The sequence below is a fragment of the Schistocerca serialis genome, chromosome 7 (assembly GCF_023864345.2).
Source record: "Schistocerca serialis cubense isolate TAMUIC-IGC-003099 chromosome 7, iqSchSeri2.2, whole genome shotgun sequence".
Taxonomy (NCBI): domain Eukaryota; kingdom Metazoa; phylum Arthropoda; class Insecta; order Orthoptera; family Acrididae; genus Schistocerca; species Schistocerca serialis.
This window is the reverse complement of record NC_064644.1, coordinates 488,237,113-488,261,467: the sequence shown is the minus strand read 5'-3', so window position 1 is coordinate 488,261,467 and position 24,355 is coordinate 488,237,113. Positions and strand designations below refer to the sequence as shown.

Here is a 24,355-nt window from a genome sequence, read left to right as displayed (position 1 = left end):
ACTGAGCCTGTGTGATCATACCATTTCATATACCTACAAATGTCACACCCAAGTATTTGTGTGAGTTGGCCAATTACAACTGTGACTCTTTGATATTACAGTCATATGATATCAAATTTGTTTTCTCAACACTTGAAGCACATTGCCAATCTTTGCACTACTTTAAAATCTTATCAAGGTCCGACTGAATATTATTTCAGACAATACTTCATTATAGATAACTGCATCGTCCACAAAAAGTCTTAAGACACTATGATTATTGTCCGCAAGGCCATTAATATACAACATCAACAGCAACGGAACCAATACATTTCCCTTGGACACACCAGCAGTTACTTCTACATCTGACAACGAAACTCCAAGAAAACATTCTGTGTCCTTCCTATCAAAAAATTCTTAGTCACTAATTCTGTTTTTGAACACTTTCACTGCCGTGGGCGTGTGTGTATGTTACTGTAAAAGTAAGATGATTGGTAAATCCTAAAATTAACTGGTGAAATCTAAGACTTACAATCACAGTGTGGTGAAAGTTCGAAATTTATTATTATATGCATAGATTTCGAACTTTTACCATGAGACGTTGATAAATCTTAGGATGTACTCATATCAACTGGTAAAACCATATTCATTAAAAAATCAGCTTAGCAATTCATTGAAATAACCTGTATTTATTGTAAATTTACGTATTTTAAACATTATTGCATTCCAATGTGATAATGAGCAATATTCCATATTAGTGAAGATTTTAGTAAAAATGTTACCTTGTGAATTAATTTCTGTTACAACAAGGCTGACTACTGTGGCATTTCAAATTACATTTGTTAACTGTCATCAAATCCTGTATCTCTAGTGCTTCCTCACCTGATGCAACTGCACCTTCCACCTATGTTCCTTCTGTTCCAGTGCTTGATTCACTGGCATCAATTCCTTGGCTGTCATTCTCAATTTCCAGCAAGTCCGTGGAAGTGGTGTTTTAGCATTGTTTCCAAGTATTCTTCAGTGTTTATATTTTTTATTAAATCATGTGGAACAACTGAGGTCGCAATGCCCATTTTCAATGGAACCCCAAACATGGCTTCATATGGTGAACATCTAACCCCTTCATGATAAGCCCTATTTTTCATTGCTTGCACAAACCTCAGTCCCTCAGACCATTTTGAAGTTTAATTTGTTTCCACCCCAGTTGATAACATATTTTCAATATCTTTATTTGCTCTTCCGACTGATCCCCGAGACTGACTGTGCCTCTGATTCCCATGGACTATCTTTGTATCACTCAACAACCCACATAAACTTTGAATGACTTGGTTACAAAACACTCCAGCATTATCAGAATGAAGGATACTTGGGGGCACCAAAGGTGGTAAAAATGTCCAAAAGATGATATGCTACTTCATCAGCCCTTTTCGAAGTTAGTGCGCGGAGGATAACAAATGTTGTTGAATGATCTTGGTATGCAAGTATGAACTTTGACTTACTGTCTGGGTTTGCTTTCATGTCGATATTTGGCATTGTGAATTCATTTCACTATGTGTGATAGATTTCACTACAACGCCCCTTTTCAATGGTTCGCATAATCTCAAATAAGGAACGATTGATTCAAGTCACGTTCTTGTACTTACGATCCTCCTTCCACAATCATCCAATCATCTGTGTTCGGCCCCCATGGCCTATAGAAATGTGGATTTCGTGTACTACGTCAAACAGTTCATCAAAACAAACGTAATAAAGAATTTCTTCTTTCCCAGCAGACATAGGTGTTACGAGTTTCTCTCCACCTCCACTGTTGAGATCATATCATTTCAAATGTCCATAGTGAACAGATTTATTGGAAATGATTTTTGCATTTTTCAGTTCATTTAACAGAAAATTATATTGCTCAGCAGTTACATAAAACTTATTGTCCTCTTTCTTATTAACTGATTCACTTAAAAGATGGTAAAATCTGTTCCGCATAACATCACTCATTCTTATGCAAACCTGCAGAAGAAACATCACTAAAACGAGTCACAAAGATGACCGCATACAGGACTCAATTCCTTCTGAAAATAAACTATGTAGTTAGGTATTCGCTTAATGCCGAATTAATGGTCCTTCCTCAATTTTCTTATTCCGTATTTGCAATTCCATACACATTAACTATTGAGCAAATATACCCCTCAAGAAAAATATAAAAACATAATTGAAATGTCAACATACAAATCTTCCGGGCTTTGCAACTTGACCAGAGCCAATTACGGAATCTTCTACAGCTACTCCACCTTCCAGGATTTTCTTCTGTGGTGTATGAGCAGGTGAACCAGTTTGAGCTTGCTTTGGAGTTTGCCCACTTTTGTCTCCAGGAGTTTCACCACCTTTCTTCTTATTTTTCTTTGCTGATTGTGTTTCTGGAGTGCCCTGTTAAAAAGTCATATGCCTGTTAGTATTACATGAACTATAATATTTGTTTATTTTAAATGTTCCCTCAACAATAAATATAAATGCTAATACTAAATAGCAAATTGCTCTTTAACCTGCCTAATATTTATTTCTAACAATTTAAGCAAATAAAAAATTTAAATCAGACATATTTCACTTCTACGACTAACAAATTGGCGAACCTATTTCAGTCAATTTTCACATTTCGACTTGCCTCTTATGGAACATACAATTTTTTTACAGCACAAAAAAACCACACTACAATTATTAAAAACTTAACCAGCACAAGCACTCACGTTTGCCTGAACTATTGGAGTGTTGGGAGTTACAGCATCAGGACCTTTACCCTTTTTCTTTTTCATTTCATTTGGAGTATTCACTTGTTTATTCTGTTTTTGCGCACTCTGTTGTTTCTCTTTGTTCTTTCCTTGAAGTTGCTGTTTCTGAGGAGTTTCTTCTTCAACTAAAAGAGAGAATTTTAGTCAAATTCGTGAAGCATCAAACATGAACAATCTTATGATAAAGGCTGAAATGTTATCCAAAAAAGCTGTATTGTTAGTGACTTTATTAATTTATTATCTCACAAAAATCATTGTATCAATTCTTATAAGACGCCAATTCAGAAATTAGCAGCAAACTATCAATACTGAATGCAGTTAACATGTCAGGCATTTGAAACTACTGGGAAAGAAAGCTGCATGTTTTGAGAAGGTTCTTGCATATAAGCCAACAACAGATGGTATGACAAGCTGATTGGGAAAGGCAGTTTAAACAAAGTGGCTGTGTTCATAGCTGTGTGCATCATAGAACAACGAGCAGCAATATGATTTTTGAGGTCAGATGGTGTAAAATCTTGACAAATCCATAGAAGGATGTTGGAAAGATGTGGAGATAACTGTATTAGTGAGAGAAGAGTGTAAGAATGGGTAAATGCCTTTAAAAGTGGACGTATGTCAGTCACAGATGACCAAAGCTTTGGTTGTCGCAGCATGTCCGTTACTGATGAGAACGTGGGACATTGTGACACCATTATTCATGAGAACCGGCAAATTTCTTTAGAAATTTTAGCCTAGGAACTGAGTACCAATTGCAGATCTGCTCTTACTGTTATTATGAGGTTCTCAAGTACCGTTTTTTGTGTGCCCAATGCATGCATAGGATGCTTGCTGGTGAACAAAATATGACATGTTCATGCTGCCACATGATTTCTTGCACAATATAATGCTGAAGGATACAACTTTTTGACCCGCATTGTCACAGGAGATGAAACCTGGGTCCATCACTATGAACCAGGAAGCTAAAGAATGTCTTCAGAATGGCGACATCTCCAGTCCTCTGCCAGAAAGGTCCTTTTCACCCTCTTCTGGGATATGAACAGGCTGATTTTGGCCCACTATTGGCAAAGGGGTAAAAAAGTGAACAGTGCCAAGTACAGCTCCATGTTCCAGAATGAGCTAAAGCTAGCAATATGGAGCCATCACACTAGAGGCGCTCTTACCCTTCACGACAATGCATGCCCTCACACCATGGCTGTAACTCTGTCATTTGGAGACAGACTTCAGGCTGTATTGCATTCCCCATATAGCCCTGATCTCACTCCTTCATATTACTACATGTTTGGACTCCTGAAGGACACTCTCAGAGGACAACAATTGTAAACTTATGATGAGGTTAAAAAAGTGGTGCACTCATTGCATTGGGCACAACCAAAAACCTTTTATTCAAATGGAATAGGAACGTCGGTGCAATGGTATGAGAAGTGTATCGTCAAGGAGGTAGTTATGTTGAAAAAATGACCTTGTCCATATGTGTGATATATATATGCTTCACAAAAAGTAGTTTGCTGATACTTTTTGAATCATTCTCGCATTTTAAAGATTGACTGTCTAGAGCTTAATTTTTAATACAACGTAATATAAATTTACTCTTCTTATTGTTATCGCACTGAATAAGTAAGATACTAGCCACATTCCAGCATTCACTACTTATGACTAATGTTAAGTTCACAGTTTGTTTTATTAACAACAACCTGGGTTTGGTGATTTTTGTTTTATGGTCATTGGGCCATAGCCCAAAGTATATTTTTCTTTCTAATGCATTGTCTACCACTACTGGAGACATCACTGGAAGTTAGGCAAAGAAATACACATACATCACAGTCTAATGCTCATAAAAATCACAAAGGCTGTGACAGCCCACACTTTATGAGCAACCTGACTTACCTTCGTCTGAGTCATCTTCTTCCTCTTCCCCATCATCGTCATCATCTTCATCCTCTTCACCACTTTCTACTTCCATTTCCTCATCACTGTCTCCCAAGCTCTCGAGATCACTGTCATCATCGTCATCACCATCGTCTTCATCTAAAACGAGACAATCTACTGTTTATCAATGCAAAACACTCAAAACGGTCTTCATATAATGCAACAGTAGCATCTCAATGCCAAAAGGAAAATCCAAAATAGAAAGTAAAAAATAGAAGCTAATTGAGACTAAAGTTCTGAGTAGAGACAATATGAAGTTCTGAGTAGATACAATATGCAATCACCTGTCACTGACAATATTTTTCATGAAACAGAAATTAGACATACTATTCATTCCTTCCAGCATACATATCACACTTCTATTTCATATAAACTAGACTCTCGCAAATTCGGCCATTCCTGGCACACATGGGTGCCAGATTAGCAGAAGTGCCATATTATTGAGTGTCTGAAATTTATTTTATTTTATTTATTTTGAAAACATACAGGATATAGTGTACTGTATTCCATCAAACCAAAGTATACATTTTTAAAACAGAGGATACACTTTACTAAATGCTAAAATATATTAATTTTCAAAGAAAACTTAGACCTTGAGTGTCTACTGTACATAATTATAGTCTTATGACTCAATATGAAACATGTCCCCAATTTTGAACTGTCGCAATAATGATACGTGATGGTGGCATGCTTTATCATGCAACCACTTTAGAAGCATTACATTGGTACTGCATGTATCTGGTTTTTGCATAATGTACTCCAGGAAGACCTCGGCAGCTTCAGCACCAGCAGTGTGAGAAATCTTCATGCTCTACTCCTGTGTCCTCTCCATCACTTTCAACATTACTTTCTTGCGCACTTTTGATTATTTCTTCATCTGTTGAAGTTTGGTCCGTATTACATTCCTCATTCAGCCACTTAGTAACATCTTCATCATCAATTTCTTTTCCTCCTGGAAGGTTGTGGAACATATCTGTACAAAGTAATTGATGATTCCAAATTGACTGCCTCATCACTGTCACTACTGGATCCAACTTGGCCACAATTTTCTCCAGCTGTTCATTATGGAAGCACTCTCCACTTTATCCCATGCTTTGGTTGCTTGGAAAACACTATCACTTATGTTAATTGCTTTCCACACCTTCAGCATAACCTTGATAATGTAGTTTTCACTTTCGTTCAGCAAGGAGATGAGAAGTGAATGTCAATAATGACCTACGAGAGACTATTTGTCTGTCCATCCACGCTTTCTTCTGAGCACAATACTGGACTGGTGGAGTCTATGTCAGTGCGTCGGAAACAAAATGGATGTTGGGATTTTCCAAACACCATAAGCAGTAGTTTATGCCTACCATTTACATTACAACACGCCATTAATGTTACATGCGGTTTCTGTTGCTTGTAACCATGAGCTTCCTTCTAGTTCTTAGCAGCTAATGTTTTTGAAGGATGCATCTTTTAAGTGTCCGTTTCATCAGCATTATACAAGGCATTGGCAGTTAAATCTTCTTCCTCTACTATCTTCCATATCTTGCTTACAAACTTATCAGCATTCTTATCGTTAGGTGACTGTCAGCTGCTGAATGCGATTGTTTTTTCCAGTTTGATAGTCGACCTTCGCTCGCTGCAACCAAGTTACTACTGCCAAGTGGTTCGTTAAATGGAGCTGCTTTTTCCTTTATAATCGGGCCACTAACTGGAATTCCTTTACTGAGTTGTATGAACCATCTGTAAACAGCTACATCCAGTTCTTCATTTTCACTCTTTCGCATAACCTTCCGTTTTCCAAACACACTATCCATTTGTGTTGAGTACCGTTGAATATCACTATCTTTTTTTTGTGTCACAAATAGTTGCTCATCCAACACTGAACTCCTCAGCAATGACTTTCTGCTAAGAACTTAGATTTAACTTACCTAAAATTTCGATTTTCTGCTCGAGGTCTAGCATAACTTGTTTCCTTTTAGAAAACATGATTCCGAACTGTAAACAAAGCTACAATTTCAAATACAGTATATAAAGCATTGTTTAACTACGCATTGTTGCACACGATAATTCACTGTGGCACGTGTTTTTGGATCTGCGCCTGACTATTGAGAGACCGGACTACTGGGGGCCGAATTTGCGTTGAGTCTAGTGTTTTACTTTCTTCTGGCCAACTACTACGAAGTTTTAAAATCAACACCTTAAAAACAGTGGCCTGATAGGAGAAAAAGTCACCCATAAGCTCTATGGAATTGTGTACCTTCACTTTCCATTTTGCTCTTCTTCAGTGCTGGTTTTCCTGGAGTATGCCCTACACTCTTCCGCTTTTCTTGTTTGGTGGCTTTAACATCATTTTTCTGGGGGGTTTCTGCAACAGAATAACAACTGATAAAAACAGACCAAATTTAAATATCAACAATACAAGGTGACAGTTACTGAACTATGTGAAAAAAATGTAAATTAGTTAACGAACTACAGCATGCACACACTTAAGTCAATATACACGCCTGGAAATTGAAATAAGAACACCGTGAATTCATTGTCCCAGGAAGGGGAAACTTTATTGACACATTCCTGGGGTCAGATACATCACATGATCACACTGACAGAACCACAGGCACATAGACACAGGCAACAGAGCATGCACAATGTCGGCACTAGTACAGTGTATATCCACCTTTCGCAGCAATGCAGGCTGCTATTCTCCCGTGGAGACGATCGTAGAGATGCTGGATGTAGTCCTGTGGAACGGCTTGCCATGCCATTTCCACCTGGCGCCTCAGTTGGACCAGCGTTCGTGCTGGACGTGCAGACCGCGTGAGACGACGCTTCATCCAGTCCCAAACATGCTCAATGGGGGACAGATCCGGAGATCTTGCTGGCCAGGGTAGTTGACATACACCTTCTAGAGCACATTGGGTGGCACGGGATACATGCGGACGTGCATTGTCCTGTTGGAACAGCAAGTTCCCTTGCCAGTCTAGGAATGGTAGAACGATGGGTTCGATGACGGTTTGGATGTACCGTGCACTATTCAGTGTCCCCTCGATGATCACCAGTGGTGTACGGCCAGTGTAGGAGATCGCTCCCCACACCATGATGCCGGGTGTTGGCCCTGTGTGCCTCGGTCGTATGCAGTCCTGATTGTGGCGCTCACCTGCACGGCGCCAAACACGCATACGACCATCATTGGCACCAAGGCAGAAGCGACTCTCATCGCTGAAGACGACACGTCTCCATTCGTCCCTCCATTCACGCCTGTCGCGACACCACTGGAGGCGGGCTGCACGATGTTGGGGCGTGAGCGGAAGACGGCCTAACGGTGTGCGGGACCGTAGCCCAGCTTCATGGAGACTGTTGCGAATGGTCCTCGCCGATACCCCAGGAGCAACAGTGTCCCTAATTTGCTGGGAAGTGGCGGTGCGGTCCCCTACGGCACTGCGTAGGATCCTACGGTCTTGGCGTGCATCCGTGCGTCGCTGCGGTCCGGTCCCAGGTCGACGGGCACGTGCACCTTCCGCCGACCACTGGCGACAACATCGATGTACTGTGGAGACCTCACGCCCCACATGTTGAGCAATTCGGCGGTACGTCCACCCGGCCTCCCGCATGCCCACTATACGCCCTCGCTCAAAGTCCGTCAACTGCACATACGGTTCACGTCCACGCTGTCGCAGCATGCTACCAGTGTTAAAGACTGCGATGGAGCTCCGTATGCCACGGCAAACTGGCTGACACTGACGGCGGCGGTGCACAAATGCTGCGCAGCTAGCGCCATTCGACGGCCAACACCGCGGTTCCTGGTGTGTCCGCTGTGCCGTGCGTGTGATCATTGCTTGTACAGCCCTCTCGCAGTGTCCGGAGCAAGTATGGTGGGTCTGACACACCGGTGTCAATGTGTTCTTTTTTCCATTTCCAGGAGTGTATAAACATCACTACGGCTATTCGGATTTATGTTACGATATGTTCGATAAGCCTGCCATCATTGGCAATGATGTGACTAGACGAATAGCGAAATTCTTTGTGATCTGCTGAAGTGTCTGAATAGAGATGCTTTTGATGACCTCCTTAATGGCTATTTTCAGCTTAGTTGTGGTTTTGAGATTATTGCTGTACACTTTGTCTTAATATAGCATCACAAAAAGGAGTCACACGTGTTCAGATCCAGAAAAAGGAGTCACACGTGTTCAGATCCAGAGAATATGGTGCCCTACTGAAGCCCATGCCAGTAGCATCTGGGTGCCCCAGAGCCGGAATGCGGTCCCCAAAGTGCTCCTCCAGAACATCAAACACACTCCTGCTTCGATGGGATTGAGCTCCATCTTGCATGAACAAGATTTTGTTGAAATCATGGTAACTTTGGATAATGAGGATGAAATCATCTTCCAAAACCTTTACATACCGTTCGGTAATCACTGTGCCATTAAGGAATATCATACAGATTATTCCATGGCTGGATACTGCACACCACACAGTCACCCATTCACTGAGGGTTAAGAGACTTCTCGATAGCGAAAAGCAGATTCTCAGTCCCCCAAAAACGCCAATTTTGCTTACTGACGAAACCATCCAAATGAAAGTGGGCTTCATTGCTAAACCAAACCATGCATGAGCATACTAATTCCCATTATGTCCCGCAGCCAACCGCGCAGTTTGAACGTCCTCACGCAAACTGATCAGAAGTTGATGACTATTTAATGTAGATCAATAATTGTCAACTGTACAGTGCAGATGAAAAACTGAAGCCTCTCATTAAGCACACATTCCAAATTGAATGTATCACTCAGGAACCTTCCCGTCATCAAAAAGGAACCCCTACATTTTAATCACATCACTCCATAAACATCAGTATCAATAAGAAATGTAAATTCATACAATGTGAAGTGTAAGAACTGTCATACTTCACAGTGCATTTTCTTCCTCCACAGAGCTAATTAGCAATTCTATATTACAGCCATTCTAAAATTGCAAGTTGATTAATTTGAAGATTATTCTCCTTTCATTCACAGCCTTTTGGTTGGTTGACAAATTTACACAAGGTGGAAATTCTCAAGATACAATTTTTTCCCTTCAACTGGACTATCATAATTGAGTGTTCAGTTGTTTGCAGGATTAAGAGACCGAACTAAGGGATCAGGCCTCCATCCACAAAACAAGTGCATAGAGAAAATGTTACTAACCAGAAGCAAAAGCCACTAAAATGTACCATAGTGCACAGAAAATAGTATAGACACGTCCAGACCATTTGATAATTCCCAGACTTACAAAGTAATTCCACAAAATATAAAAGAGGTGCAAATTGGGGCTTTGTAAACTAACAGTATGTCAGAAGCAGATAGGGGAGCTTTGAGCTGCAGCTGTGGTAACAGTTACCTCCTCCCATACCTAATCCTCAAGCAACAAGAGACATGCATAAAATAATGATGTAATTAACAACCTTCTACTCAGATAAAGGAGGGCTCACTCCACATAAAAAGGTCCATAATACTGAGGTTGTAGCAGACGAAGAACATGAAATGTAATAGAAACATAGTAAAAGGGAAACAACATTTGCTGCCAGCACGACAGGAACAGACGAGGCACAGCATGCAGCTTCTGGCATCCTTCCACCAACTGGTCTAACCCTGATCTGAGTGCTGATGTTAGAGAAAGAAAAATAATACACTAGAAGACATCCATTTGTATTTTCATAACCAGCCAACACTGAAGGTAAGGAGAGCTGAAGACACTGCACAGGTCAATTTGCTGTAAGGAGGGGACACTCCACGAGGGTGTGAGCTACTGTCAGCAAAGAATTGCCAACACATTTGGCGGGAGAGAGGAAGGTGGCTGATTATAGAGGATAAAGGCATGAATCAGACACACCTGACCAAAACAAAGACACTGTAAGGCAGTGAACTCTCAAGAAACTGAAGAAGAAACACCACACAATAATTATCTCCTTAATACTGCCCAGATTTTTGTTGGATGGTTGACTGGGGGTAAAGGATTAAACAATGAGGTCTTGAGTCCCTCAGCCAAGGGTTCCTTCATCCAAAAGTTGTGACATCCACCAGGAATGTGCTCACATACTCTCGCACGTAGACTGCAAATTTGCAGTGTGCATATGTGAGATGTGCTTTGCTTCCCACCAAAACTGGGCACATTTATTCGAATTATGAATAGAGATTAAAATAATGATTTATTATTTGTGAATAACAATGCTGCTACAATTCTTTGTCATTTATTAAACAAATGTACTTTTTGCTGATTTTAAGTTAGTGTTTAAAACTTTTTTTTAGAAACATCTGACTGAAAAGTTTGATTTGCGGTGATCTGCCATTATTGCACACTAAAGAAAAAAAGTGTTACATATGTGAAGAAAATATTGGTGTGTGATATTCCCTGAAATCTTTTTCAGGATGACGACACAGGACTTTCAAATCGCAATCGTCTTCTACAAAAACTGAGAAATCATCAATTCTGCTCTAGTTTTTTTGCAAGTAATTCACTGTGATCCCACATAAGCTTCGTCTCCCAAGTCTTGCTCAAAATAAAAATTTTTTGCTTATGCTATAACATCATTTGAAATTCCTGACCCAATTTCTTTAACATTTCTTTGGCTATTATTGTAGCTTGTAGTTTGCTGTAAGCCTACATTGGTCATTCACAGGAAAGCAGGTGAACTACTGGTTTTTAAATTATAGGTAAGACATTGCTACAGTAACTGCAGTTGGTGTGAAAAGGTGAAATACTTCGAATCACCCCCGACACTGCCTCAAAGTTACCAGTGTGCTGCAATGTTATGAACTTACACACTCAAACCTGGGTCTCTCTTCTCAAACAATGGAAAATCCAGAATGGAATGTAACAATATTATGAGAAGAAAAGTCGCTACTCACCATATAGCGGAGATGCTGAGTCGTGGTAGGCACAACAGAAAAACTTTCACAATTGAAGCTATTGGCCTTTGCCAACAACACACACACACACACACACACACACACACACACACACACACACAACTCTCATGCAACTGCAGTCTCAGGCAATGCATCTCCACGATATGGTGAGTAGCAAGTTTCCTTCTCATAATATCACTCTCTCTCCTAGACTTTTTCAATCTAAGTTCTATGTAGCTGCATAGACAAATTTAACATTGAAAAACTATTCCATCTTTTAATGGCAAGCTTACTCAGAGTCAATTCTAAAAGATTTTTGAATGACCATGTTAAGCAATATCCCAGGAATGTTTTAAACATTAAAAGTTTGACATTAGTCATTACTAACCATGGAGTTCTTGCATGGTTCACCCAATCTGTAACACTACAAACACAAAGTGTTTAATTATATTAAGGAGACACCCACATCCACTAGCGTTAGTAATCTAAGATGCTGCATATTAAGATTTTCTGTCACCCGCATTCTCATCTTTGGCTACTTACATTAAGTATTTGCACGTTTGTACAGGGTGCGAGGGAAGCACTGGCAGAGGCAGAAATAGATGAATTGGGCCGCATTGGTAGCGTAATTTCTAAGGCCGTCAGCCAGTATTTTCATGCTGCATTTGTTACACTGTAAAGTAAGTAAAGCTGCACTGAACTGGAAGGTTGCGCTGAACACTACAGTGCTTTACTAGGCACGATGACAACCCCTGACGTCCAACTCTGAACCGACATACAGCCAGTACTCCAACCAAGTGTCACTTGACTTGGCATTTTTGCCATTGTTAGAAGTGAAAGAAGTGATAAATAATCTTAGGAGAGCAACAGAGAAATTTATTGCAAAACCTTTTAACTGTTTAATCTGGAACTTTTTTAGTCCATTGAAAAGTTATTTATCACACAAACTGGACAGAGCCAAGGGAAAATGCTAGTTATAGAATTCAATAGAAGGAAACACACAAAACACAGTGGCATTCTATATTATTCATTATTTTAGTTACAAATAATTTACTTGCAAATAAATCTGTTTGAAAGACCCACTTATTTGAATAATTATGCAGCTAGATATTTATCCAAATAATGCCCATCACTACTTCTCCTTTGCCCTTCCTTCTCCTCTTCACTATCAATTGCTGTTTAATATTAACAGCTGTAACAAGTAATGTTAGTTTGCTTGCTTGATTTACTTGAGAGAACTTACAGTGTAGCTCAACTGAATTTTTTTGTTAATTATAAAGAACATAGACAACCACAGTCAGTTGTTAGCCTCATCAACAGATATAACAACGTAATTGCGATTTTAACTGCACATTGAACGCGAGTATTATTCCATCAGGTTTCATTTTCATGTAAATTTAGAGTTCCACTCAATATTAGATTATAACTTTACATTTTGTCATACATAATCATATTCAGTCACTGTGTTTAATACTTTATAAATCTCAGGCCCACAGCTTTCAGTTCCTCCACAGAAAACATGGAAAATCTATAGCTGCTAAGAAATTCAAATTCTAAATGGATTCCAACACTTGCCAGGGCTATTAGTGCCACTGCATTGCAATTAAGTTTTATAGATTTCATATTTCTTCAGTCGCATGGTCGGGCAACATGTCCATTGCCCCACACTCATTGAGAGCACACCATACGATGATACATAGTGATGAAACTACCAGCAACATGCTTCTGCATCGTGTGCAAGCGAGTGATGGGTAGTGAGTAATACTAATGTTTCCACCTGTGAATGCAATGGTCTATCTTCCACAGCCATCCCACCCCCATTTCATCACAAGTAAAGCATTGATGAGGAGGCAGCACCCACTAATCAATGGACTGCTGCTCCTGATATGGGAAACAGGCTGCAGCAGAAAAAGACGCAAACCACCTAAAAGCACTTAATACAGAAGAATGGAAGACGGAGGCAGCAGGCCAAGCAAATAGGGTAAAGAGTCACCCTGACCAAGTATGTGGCAAGAAACAGTTCCAACTCCCAACAAACCCAGCCAAAAGGTAGTTAAAATTTAATATATTGAGTATAAAAACCATTAGGAAAATAATTAGGAATGCTATGCCTTGCATGGGGAGCCAGCATTCCACCAGAATACGAGCAAATGTCAGTAAGGCTCTGCAACTACAATGTGAGTATGCTTGTTACATAAAATAAAACTATGGGTCATTCCAGTATGACCAAATGACCAATAAAGAATCAACATATGGGGCATTCCTTCTGGGAGGAACACTGGGACAAGTGCCATGCAGCAATAGTTTCCTTGATAGTGCAGAGTTTATAACAAGCAGCAGTACCCACCCAATGTTTCATCTCCAAGTGAGCAGAGGCCTTAGTTTCACCCGCAAATCCACCCTGGGATCATCAAAGTGAAGGCATAATCTTATCTCTATCCAAATGGTCAGCCAGTTCATTCCCTGGGTATCCACACAACTTGGGACCAGAGAAAAACAGAGCAGGCAGTATTATTAAGTTCACAGAGAAGATCATGAATAGCAGGTATCACAGGGTGACACGATAAACATCGGTCAACGGCTTGGAGATTGCTCAGAGTCACTACAAGTTAAAACACGACTGAGGGAGGTCTTTCATAAAATGGTGGGCTATATCAATGGCGAAGGGCTCTGTCAAAAAGTACATGTTCCTAGAAATTAATGGTGTTCCGACGGATGAGTCGGAAACACACAGCCTGTCCTACCCATAATTTTAGAACAATCTGTGTCAGAGACAGTAGTACCCTAAAATTAAACTGAAAGGAATAGACATCAGAAGGTCATGGGGGCAGACAGACGTTAGGTCCTTGAAATAGATTGGTCCTAACTCGTGACTCTTAGGTACCACCTAATGCAAGAAAAGGGGGGGGAGATGGAACATGAAGTATATACTAAGGAAGATGGGCAGGTCATACCAGAGAGCTATAAGGCACATTCCAAATGGTAATCCCACCCAAGAGCGGATGGTAGGTAGTCAACACTCCCTGTATGAAATAATAATAATAATAATAATAATAATAATAATAATAATAATAATAATAATAATAATAATAGGATATGTTGGTTTATCAGCAAACTGTCACATGTTAATTTCATAGGTAGGTTGGCTTAAAGGTGGGAGAAGGGCTCAAACTACAACGTCATCGGTACCTTGTTCCTAATGAAACAGTGCCACAAGTTTGAGAATAAAACGAAGGAAACACATAACACAAAATCGAAAGAAAGGAAAAGCCACAAGAACAAAGGGAAGGCAACGAACACTAAAAGGAACAAAAGAGGACAAGAAAACATATGCTAGAAAAAGAAGAGTGTAAAACATGAAAGCAGATTACAGTGGCTGGCCAACCATGAGATAAAAAGGGAAAGTCGGCCACTCTGCAACACATTAAAACCTCCACCCCAAAAGCACTAGGGTGGAAGAGACAGAGGGACAAAGGACATGCACTTAAACTTTCATAGAAGTATAAAACCCACTCTCACAGGTAAAATGGAGAACTAAAGCTGCTGTGGAGGCATTAGTGCCCAACACTGAAGGTAGGGTGCTGGGAAAGTTAAAAGTCTGCCGCAGAGAGGCCAAAAGTGGGCAGTCCAGCAAGAGGTGGACGACTATCATTTGGGAGCCACAGTGAAACTGAGGTGGGTCCTCGCAACGGAGTAGGTATCCGTGCGTTAGCCACATATGGCCAAAGCGAGCAGGCAGAGGGCAACTGATTCCCTGTGAGAGCTCCGCATGGAAGACTTCCACACATTCATAATCTCCTTAATGATACGCAGTTAGTTGTGCGTGCTGTTATGAAATTCCGTCTCCCAAAGGCGGAAAACCCTGAGGTGTAAGACAGAACGCAGGTCAGCTTCGGAGATGCCTGTCTCCAGAAGAGGTTTCCGCGTTGCCTCTTTGGCCAGCCTGTTGGCAAGTTCATTGCCGAGGATTCCGACGTGTCCTGCGGTCCACACAAACACCACGGAACGGCGGGACTGGTCCAGGGCATAGATGGACTCCTGAATGAACGCTACCAGAGGGTGGCGAGGGTAGCACTGGTCGATAGCTTGTACACTGCTCAATGAGTCAGTATACAGGAGAAATGACTCGCCAGGGCACGAGTGGATGTACTCAAGAGCACGAGCTATGGCCACCAGCTCTGCAGTGAAAATACTGCAGCCAACTGGCAAGGAGTGCTGCTCAAAATGTCCTCCATGAACAATGCGAAGCCTACGTGACCATCAGCCATTGAACCATCGGTGTAAACCACTTCAGAGCCCCAGAACACGTCAAGAATCGAGAGGAATCAGCAGCAGAGAGCGACGAGGTAAACGGAGTCCTTAGGCCCATGCAAAAGGTCCAACGAAGCTGCAGCCGAGGTGTACACCATGCAGGTGTATGCGAACGTGCTGCAAGCAGAGGTGGTAAAGGGAAAGACTAAAGTTCGGAGATAAGGGACCACACGCGAACAGCAATCATTAGCCCCGATCTGGTCCGCAGATGCGGGAGATGGACTGTCACGGGTGGGAAACGGAGACGGTTATTCGGATACGCAGGGGAACTATGAATGTGTGCTGCGTAACTGGTGAGCAGTTGTGCAAGTCTGATCTGCAGTGGAGGGACACCAGCTTCTACCAGTACGCTGGTCACTGGACTCGTCCTAAAAGCTCCTGTCGCCGAACCGGACCATACACCACACTCCCATAGTCAATTTGTGATTGGACAAGGGCTCTGTAGAGCTGCAGTAGCGTGCAGTGATCTGCACCCCAATTGGTACTGCTCAGGCAACGGAGGGCATTGAGGTGCTGCCAGTACTTCTGCTTAAGCTGACGAAGACTAGGGAGCGAAGTCAATCCAGTGTCAAAAACCAGTCCTAGGAATGTGTGTGTGTCCACTACAGAGAGTGGATCGTCATTAACCATTTTAGTGCCAGAAACGATCCGATTGTGAAGCCCTTCTCGTTCATTTTTTCTGTGCTTGAAGGCAAAGTTGTTAGTATTTCCTAGCCAAGACGCAGAAGGAAGGTCAAAGGCACAGCATATAGATCCTCTTTTCGATTGTCAGTGCGATATTTTGAGTAAAATAAACTTCTCTGGTGTTGTATATTTACTGAGTATTCCGCGGCAGCATGGCGGAAGTTGAGGTTCGATAAGAGTGATTTAGACAATAATACGATAAGCAGTGAAAGTGAAGATGAATTTGCAGAAAGTGAATCGGAGTATGAGATGTCTGTTGGAGAAGAGGACTCCTCCTTCTTCTTCTTCTTCTTCTTCTTCTTCAAGTCATGTTTTGTCTTTTGCAGCAGCTTCTTACTATTATGGTGACAGACTAACAGATACGCTCGCCAGGTGATTCAATCAACGCATTTATCCCCAAATTTGAGAATCAAACAGTGGCAACCAACAACTGTATCAGAAATGAGGGCTTTTATAGCAGTGATTTTGAATATGGGACTGATAAACCGAAAATTTTTAGTTATTGATCAACTGATGCAAACCTTCTGACACCGTGGTTTTTGCAAATGTTTTCACGCAACAGGTTTCAGTTGTTGTTGCGGTTCTTACATTTTGTAGACAATTCGTAACTTCACCCTCCTGGTCACCCATTATATGATCCAACAGCCAAATTTCAAGTGTTGGTGGATATTGCTGCTACACTCCACACCAGCAACTGAGTATTGATGAAAGTCGTGTTGGGACAAAGGCACACTCACAGCTAATCCAGTACCTCCCCAAAAAGCATCACAGATGGGGAGTCAAATTTTGGATGCTATGTGATTCATTAGTAAATTACTGCCTAGGGTTTTATGCATACCATGGTGCAAAAACTGATGAAGACAAAAACGAAATAAAAGATAATGGCCTGGGATATGTAGTCATCATTAAACTACTAGCTCTTGGGAGCTACATGCTTTAGGTTACCATGTGTTTTGCGATAACTTTTTTACTCCTATTCCTCTGGCAGAAAAGCTGTTTTCAGTCAGCACTTATCTAACGGGAACAATTAGAAGAAACAGAAAATTCCTGCCACGTGGTCTTCTGTCGAATTATGCTGTAGGTCAGTTAAAGTTTTTCAGGAAATCTTTTGTACTTCTCTGTGGCTTCAGGCAGAAGAAATCACAGAGAAACTCAGTCCTCCTTGTGAGTACATCATCCTCTGCTACATCATCAGAAAAGACAATTCGCAACAGACAGTCGGTCAAGAAACCAGATGTGATTTTTTAATATAATAAGTATATGGGTGGTATTGGCTCATCTGATATGATGGCATACTGCTATTTATATCAGAGGACTGTCAACATGTGGAAGAAGGTAGTGTTCAGCATAATTGCCAGGATGTTGTTGAATGCATATGTTCTGTATAAGGAAAGCCTAAACCCCAACAACAAACCATTTACACGGCTGAAGTTTAACAGCATAGTCATTTGCAAACTTTCTAAACAATGGTTTCAGGCAAGGACTGCAACCCCAAGTGCAATAGATATAAATGTACCTGCTCCAACAGTATACGGTGTAGAGACTCTTCCGGGGAGAAAGGAACACTACTGTAGTGTTTGTTCTACGAAGGATAAGAAACAGCGTTCACGAACAGTATGTGTTTGTTGCAAGAAAGGACTGCATCCTTCATGTGTTGGTCAGCATGTGTGCAAGTAGTTGTCATAACTGCAACCTCACGTTTGTCAGTGATTTATGACTGAAGAACTGAACCTGTTCAGAGCAAAACTTTTTTATGTTCTTTTTGATTTTTTCCTTAGTATAACAAAAAAATTTGTATTCCTCTATGATGTTTTTGTTAAGGAAACTACAGAGATTCCATATATACCTGAAATTTTTGAGTACATCATCATTTGATGGGTCTCAGAGTAAATTAAAATCAAAGTTTTAATTTTTTTCAATAAACCCCATCATGAAAATAATTTTTTTTATCTGAAAATATGTTCTTTGACAATGTGTAGTGCACATATTACTGTAGCCTGCAGCATTCCTTAAAAATAAAAAAAAAAATTATATTCCTTTATGCATTAGTTTAGATTTTATTGCAAGTATGGCAGAGGTCTGTATTTTACTGTAAAATCTCATGGCACTTTTAACATGATCTTTTGAGGAAACGTCTGGCACTAAAAGGGTTAAGATAAAGTGTGGGTTCCCGACGAATGGTACAACACTGACAGAAGAGCATGACACACGACTTTGCGACTCAAAACTGGAAGCTGTGGGCTAGAGCCCATGACTGCGCCTTGTGGATGGCTCCCTGCAGGCTCCGCTCAGCAACAACAGTACTGGCACAGCAGTACAAAATGCAGAAGTCATCTGCATACAGAAGTGAGATGGAGGGCCTGACTGCTGCTGCTGCTGCTGCTGCTAGACCGTTAATGGCCACTAAAAATAGAGACACTCAATACAGAGCCCTGCGGGACTCCATTCTCCTGGATATGGATGGAACTATGGGAGTCACCAACTTGAACGTGGAAAGTACAGAGCGACAGGAAGTTTTGTGTAAAAATCGAGAGTGGTCTCCGGAGACCCCGCTCATACAATGTGGCAAGGATATGATGTCGCCAAGTCATGTCTTATGCTTTACATAAGTCAAAAAAGACGGCAATCAGGTGTTGCTGTCTAGAAAACGCTGTTCGGATGGCAGACTCGATGGTCAAAAAATTATCAGTGGTAGAGCGACCCTGGTGAAAGTCACTCTGACATGGAGCCAGTATGCCGTGTGACTCCATGACCCAGCCCAACCGCTAACATACTATGTGTTCCAGCAGCTTACAAAGAACGTTGGTGAGGCTGACTGGCCGATAGCTATCCACATCAAATGAGTTTTTACCGGGTTTGAGCACCAGAATAATGATGTTCTTCTGCCATTGTGATGGAAATACGCCATCGGACCAGATCCGGTTGAAGATGACGAGAAGGTGTCGCTTGTACTAAGTTGAAAGATGTTTTATCATCTGGCTGTGGATGCGATCAGGCCCAGGAGCTGTGTACACTGTAAATGGGGCGTTATAGGATTCACTGCAGTGTGTAGTGAATGAGAGGACGTTCCGTTCCAGCCGCTGTTTGTGCGAAAGGCTGGGAGGTAATTCTCCGACGCAGAGGCTTGAGCAAAGTGCTCAGCAATTGTGTTTGCGTCAGTACATAACTCGCCATTTATGGTAACACCAGGGACAGCTGTTGGGGCCTGGTACCCGAAAAGACGTTTGCCCAGACTTGGGAAGGTAACGTGTGGCACCCAATGGTGGAGACATATCTCTCCCAACACTCCTCCTTCCGTTGTTTGATAAGGTAGCGAGCACGGGCACAGAGCCGTTTAAAAGTTATGGGGTGCTCCAGGGAAGGGTGCCACTTACGCCGCTGTAGAGCTCACCAACACTCGTTAATTGCTTCAGCGACTTCCAGTGACCACCAAGGGACTGTCTTATGCCTTGGGCACCCTAAAGAGAGGGATCGCATTTTCTGCAGCAGAAACAACTGTGCTAGTCACCTGCTCAACCATCACATCGATGTTACCGTATGGGGGAGATTCAGCGGTAATGGCAGAGGTGAGAGTTCCCCAATCCACCTAGTTCAAAGCCCATCTGAGCAGACGTCCGTGTGCCTGATGCTGGGGCAGTGACAGGAAGATGGGGAAGTGGTCACTACCACACAGGTCATCATGTGCTCTCAAGTGGATAGATGGGAAAAGTCCTGGGCTGCAAACTGATAAATGAATGGCGAAGTGACTACCATGAGTCACACTGAAATGTGTGGCAGCCTTAGTATTTAAGAGGCAGAGTCAGTAAAGTTTCGACATCTCTGCCTTGGCCAGTAAGCATGGTACCACCCCACAAGGGGTAATGGGCATTAAAATCTCCCGGAAGTAGGAAAGGTATAGGGAGTTGATCTATAAGAGCAGCTAATACATTCAGGGGTACTGCACCATCTGGAGGAAGATATAAATAGCAAACAGTTATCTCCTGCGTCGTCCTTATTCTGACAGCCACAGCTTCAAGAGGGGTTTGAAGGGGCACATGTTCACTACACACCGAGTTTAGGACATAAACACAAACTCCACCTGACAATTATAGTCGCTACAATTCCTGTAATATCCCTTATAGCTGTGGAGGGTAGGGGTCCGCATTGCTGGGAACCAGGTTTCCTGGAGCGCAATGCAGATAGCAGGTGTAAAGCTTAACAGTTGCCGCAGCTCAGCCAGGGGTGGAAAAAACCGCCGCAATTCCACTGGAGGATTACATCATGAGACTGGGAAGGCATGGAACATTCAATGAGGCAGTTTACGCCTCAGAGTCACCCGCTGCCACCGATTTATTGCCTGAGCAGTCTATATCCATTGTGTCTGAGGGTATGGCGAGATCTAGGATGCCAGCGGTCACCAAAATCTCCACCCCATCTTCAGACACAGAGCCTGTAGGTAGCAGTGGTGTGGGTGCCACTGCAATTTCCTTGGTCTTAGGGGTTTTCTTTATGGATTTCTCTCGCTGCTCTTTGTGTTTCTCTTGCTGGGAGGACTTCACAGGCTCAGTCTCTGGGACTGAGGAGAGCATGAAGCCGTACGACCAGCTGCTTTTCGGCTGTTCAGCCACTGGCGGGTGTCTTCTTTCCCACTAGAAGAAACCTGGGAAGGGAGTGACCCAAGGGACCCCTTCCTAGCGAGAGAAGCTGAAGAAGACCTACGCTTCTCCGGCTTAGAAGTTGAGATAGATGTCCCCAATGGTTGATGGGGTGTTGCTCCCGAAGTAGGTGGTGCAGCAGCAACAGGGAGGGAAATGCCCCCACCATCAAGAGGGCAGGTGTAGTCTTCCAGCTCTGAGAGGTGACCTGGGCTGGTGCCACAACTGTTGTAGCAGCAGCGTAAGATGATGTCATACGTACAGGATGCAAGAGTTCAAATTTTCTCTTAGCCTCAGTGTAGGTCAGTCTGCCCAGGGTCTTTTACTCCATTATTTTCCTTTCTTTCTAGAGAATCCTGCAGTAAGGCAAGCAAGGTGAATGGTGCTCTCCACAGCTGACACAGATGGCAGGTGGGGAACATGGTGTATTGGGATGTGATGGGTGTCCGCAATCTCAGCATGTGACACTGGAAGTACAGCAGGAAGACATATGGCTGAACTTCCAGCACCGCATCGGGGGAGGGATATAGGGCTTTACATCACACCGGCAGACCATCACCTTGACCTTCTCGGTCAATGTATCACCCTCAAAGGCCAATATGAAGGCACCGGTGGCAACCTGATTATCCTTCGGACCCCGTAGACACTCCGGACAAAATGTACACCTCGCCACTCTAAATTGGTGCACAGCTCATTGTCAGACTGCAAAAGGAGGTCTCTACGAAATATGATACCCTAGACCATATTTAAGCTCTTATGGAGCATGATGGTTACAGAAACATCCCCCAGCTTGTCACAAGCAAGTTAAGTCCCATGACTGGGCAGAGGATGCTGTTTTGATCAAGACTGACCCAGATCTCCTCAACCTCCCTGAACATTTCCTCTAAATGCTCAACAAAAAACTGTGGCTTCGTCATGAAAGATTCCCCATCAGCTCTCGAACATACAAGGTACTGGGGAGAATAAGATCTGCTGCCATCCTTAGCCTGACGTTCCTCCCAAGGTGTGGCCAGGGAGGGGAACGATTTGGGGTCTTACTTCTGTGCATTGAATTGAGCTCGAGATCGCTTAGAGACTGCTGGTGTTTCACCACCAGCAAGAGATGATGGACTATGCTTCATCGCGTGCCATCCGCCATGTTGGCACCCACTTTGACCAGGAGCCCTCCCCACGGCCGCCACCCAGCGGCAGCAAAGGCCATCTGGCAGGATGGCCTTTGCCGGGAGTCCCGATGCCCCAGGGGGATGGGCATCTACCCCTTGGCATATGTGGGGAATTAATGGCTCAAGCATCAGCAGAGTGATTCCTGTGTAGTCAGGGGACTACAACCAACAGGGTACATGGCGGCCCCAACACAACGGACTGGCTACCGTGCTGGATATCAGGTGCAAAGAAGTCCATGGTCATCATAGACGCAGAAATTGACACTGCATAGTGCATGTGCGAAAACACACCCAGGAAGGTGTCCTCGCCCAATAGTTGGAGAATGGATAGGACTGCAATGCGCGATGAGAAAGTGGGCTAAAGATCTCAATGCGCGATGGACACGATGCACCTTGTAAGGCGCCCTTCCCCAACTGGCTCACTCTTTGGGAAAATTTTGAAGAATGGAGATCAAACCCTACAGGGGACCATCACATAAAAGCTGAAACGTGTGAAACTCCTTTTAGTCACCTCGTACGACAGGCAGGAATACCTCGGGCCTATTCTAACCCCGGACCCACAGGTGCTAATTTCATAGGAAACCAAAAGTTGGAACTATCTGAACTGGAAAGGGAAGAGATTACAGGGCTAATCCAGAAGGTGCTAGCAGCCAGTTAAACTCCGCAACAGTGGACTGGGTTTAATGAGTTCAAAGTTGAAGGCACCACCAAGCCATAAACCTGCTAACTACGGACCAAGGGGGACTGGACCAGAGACTGGTATACACGAAGCAGAGTGGCACGAGCTGCACCCCAAGAGGTGTGGGCAATGAAGCACCTAACTTATCATACTGAGATAGTATATTTTTAAATCTTTATATCTCTTGAAATTTTAAACATTTTATTGGCTGTGATTCAGCAACCATACGGTATTTAACTACAAAAACTTATGTACAGCCGCTTCGGTTGCACAAAAATTTGTCAATTGACCATGGTTTCGACAGCACTAGGGTAATCTTCAGCAGAACAGAAGTTACATGGACTACATGTAATCATGCCACAGTTTACAGCATCTGAGCAAAAGTGCTCTCGTCAAACAGAAATGTCATAGGAATAAAAATTACAATGTAAAAATGAAAAGGTACTTCTATTGCATTCTGCTTACGGCAATATATGTAATTGTAGTTGAAATATACAAGACAAAGTTTCTAATTCAAATGAAACCTTTGGTCATTAACATTGAAGTAATAATTTCCATTATTCAGGGGACTTTAGCAAAACTAAAAACTATAGTGCATAATGCATTTAAGCTTCAATCTGCCACGTTAATTGAGACGCTATAAACTCATTTTTCTTATGGTGCGAAGTTGAGCCCACATTTTGTGATAATTTTCAGAGATTAAATTCAACTTTTGCTTATGATAAAATTTCATAGCACATAGCATCAGACAAAACAAGCAAATACAAGACCATTCATCCTGCTTGCCATATGCGAACTTCAAAGCTTTCACATAGAGTTAGTTTTTAGTTGGCGAATATGAGACAGCTAAGTCAGTTCCTTGTCAGAGAAGTCCCAAAATTCAGAACTACTAAACAATGTCCATACTGTGTAGCAAAGTATAGTTCTGGGTCAGAATCTGTACTTCGACCACTGTATATTTTTGCTACCCGAATAGCGAAACTCGGCCACTTTTAGAGTCTCATTTCTTAATCTAATCAGTTATTTTACTTTGATGTTTATCACCCAATCAATTCATTCCAACTCGTCTTTTGAGTCCTTTGCTGCCTGATAGATTTACAATGTTATCGGCAGAAAAGTTTTTATGCCTTTTCCAAATTTCTCTTTGGTATTCTTTACTGCCTGCTCAGGGATAGCTTACAATCCTGTGACTCCCTTCTCAATCATTGCTTCCCTTTCAGAAGCTGAATCCACATCAAAGAAACCATCATGGTTTGTGGGTCAGATGGGAAGCATAGACTGAAGGAAACATGGGGGGGGGGGGGGGGGAGATTGTGGGACTACAATGGCTCTGAAC

The 24,355-nt window shown here is 42.3% G+C and overlaps 1 protein-coding gene across 1 annotated transcript in view; it reads right to left on the bottom strand.

Annotated features, from left to right (window-relative positions):
- The window catches only part of LOC126412242 (46 kDa FK506-binding nuclear protein), an 84,268-nt gene that overhangs the window by 6,173 nt on the left and 53,740 nt on the right, over positions 1-24,355 (bottom strand). Inside the window, exons 4-7 of the mRNA XM_050081734.1 lie at positions 6,928-7,035; positions 4,641-4,781; positions 2,715-2,881; positions 2,200-2,397 (exon numbers count right to left, since the gene is read on the bottom strand). Of these exons, the coding sequence (XP_049937691.1) occupies positions 2,200-2,397; positions 2,715-2,881; positions 4,641-4,781; positions 6,928-7,035 (614 nt within the window). The remainder of the gene's footprint in view (positions 1-2,199; positions 2,398-2,714; positions 2,882-4,640; positions 4,782-6,927; positions 7,036-24,355) is intronic.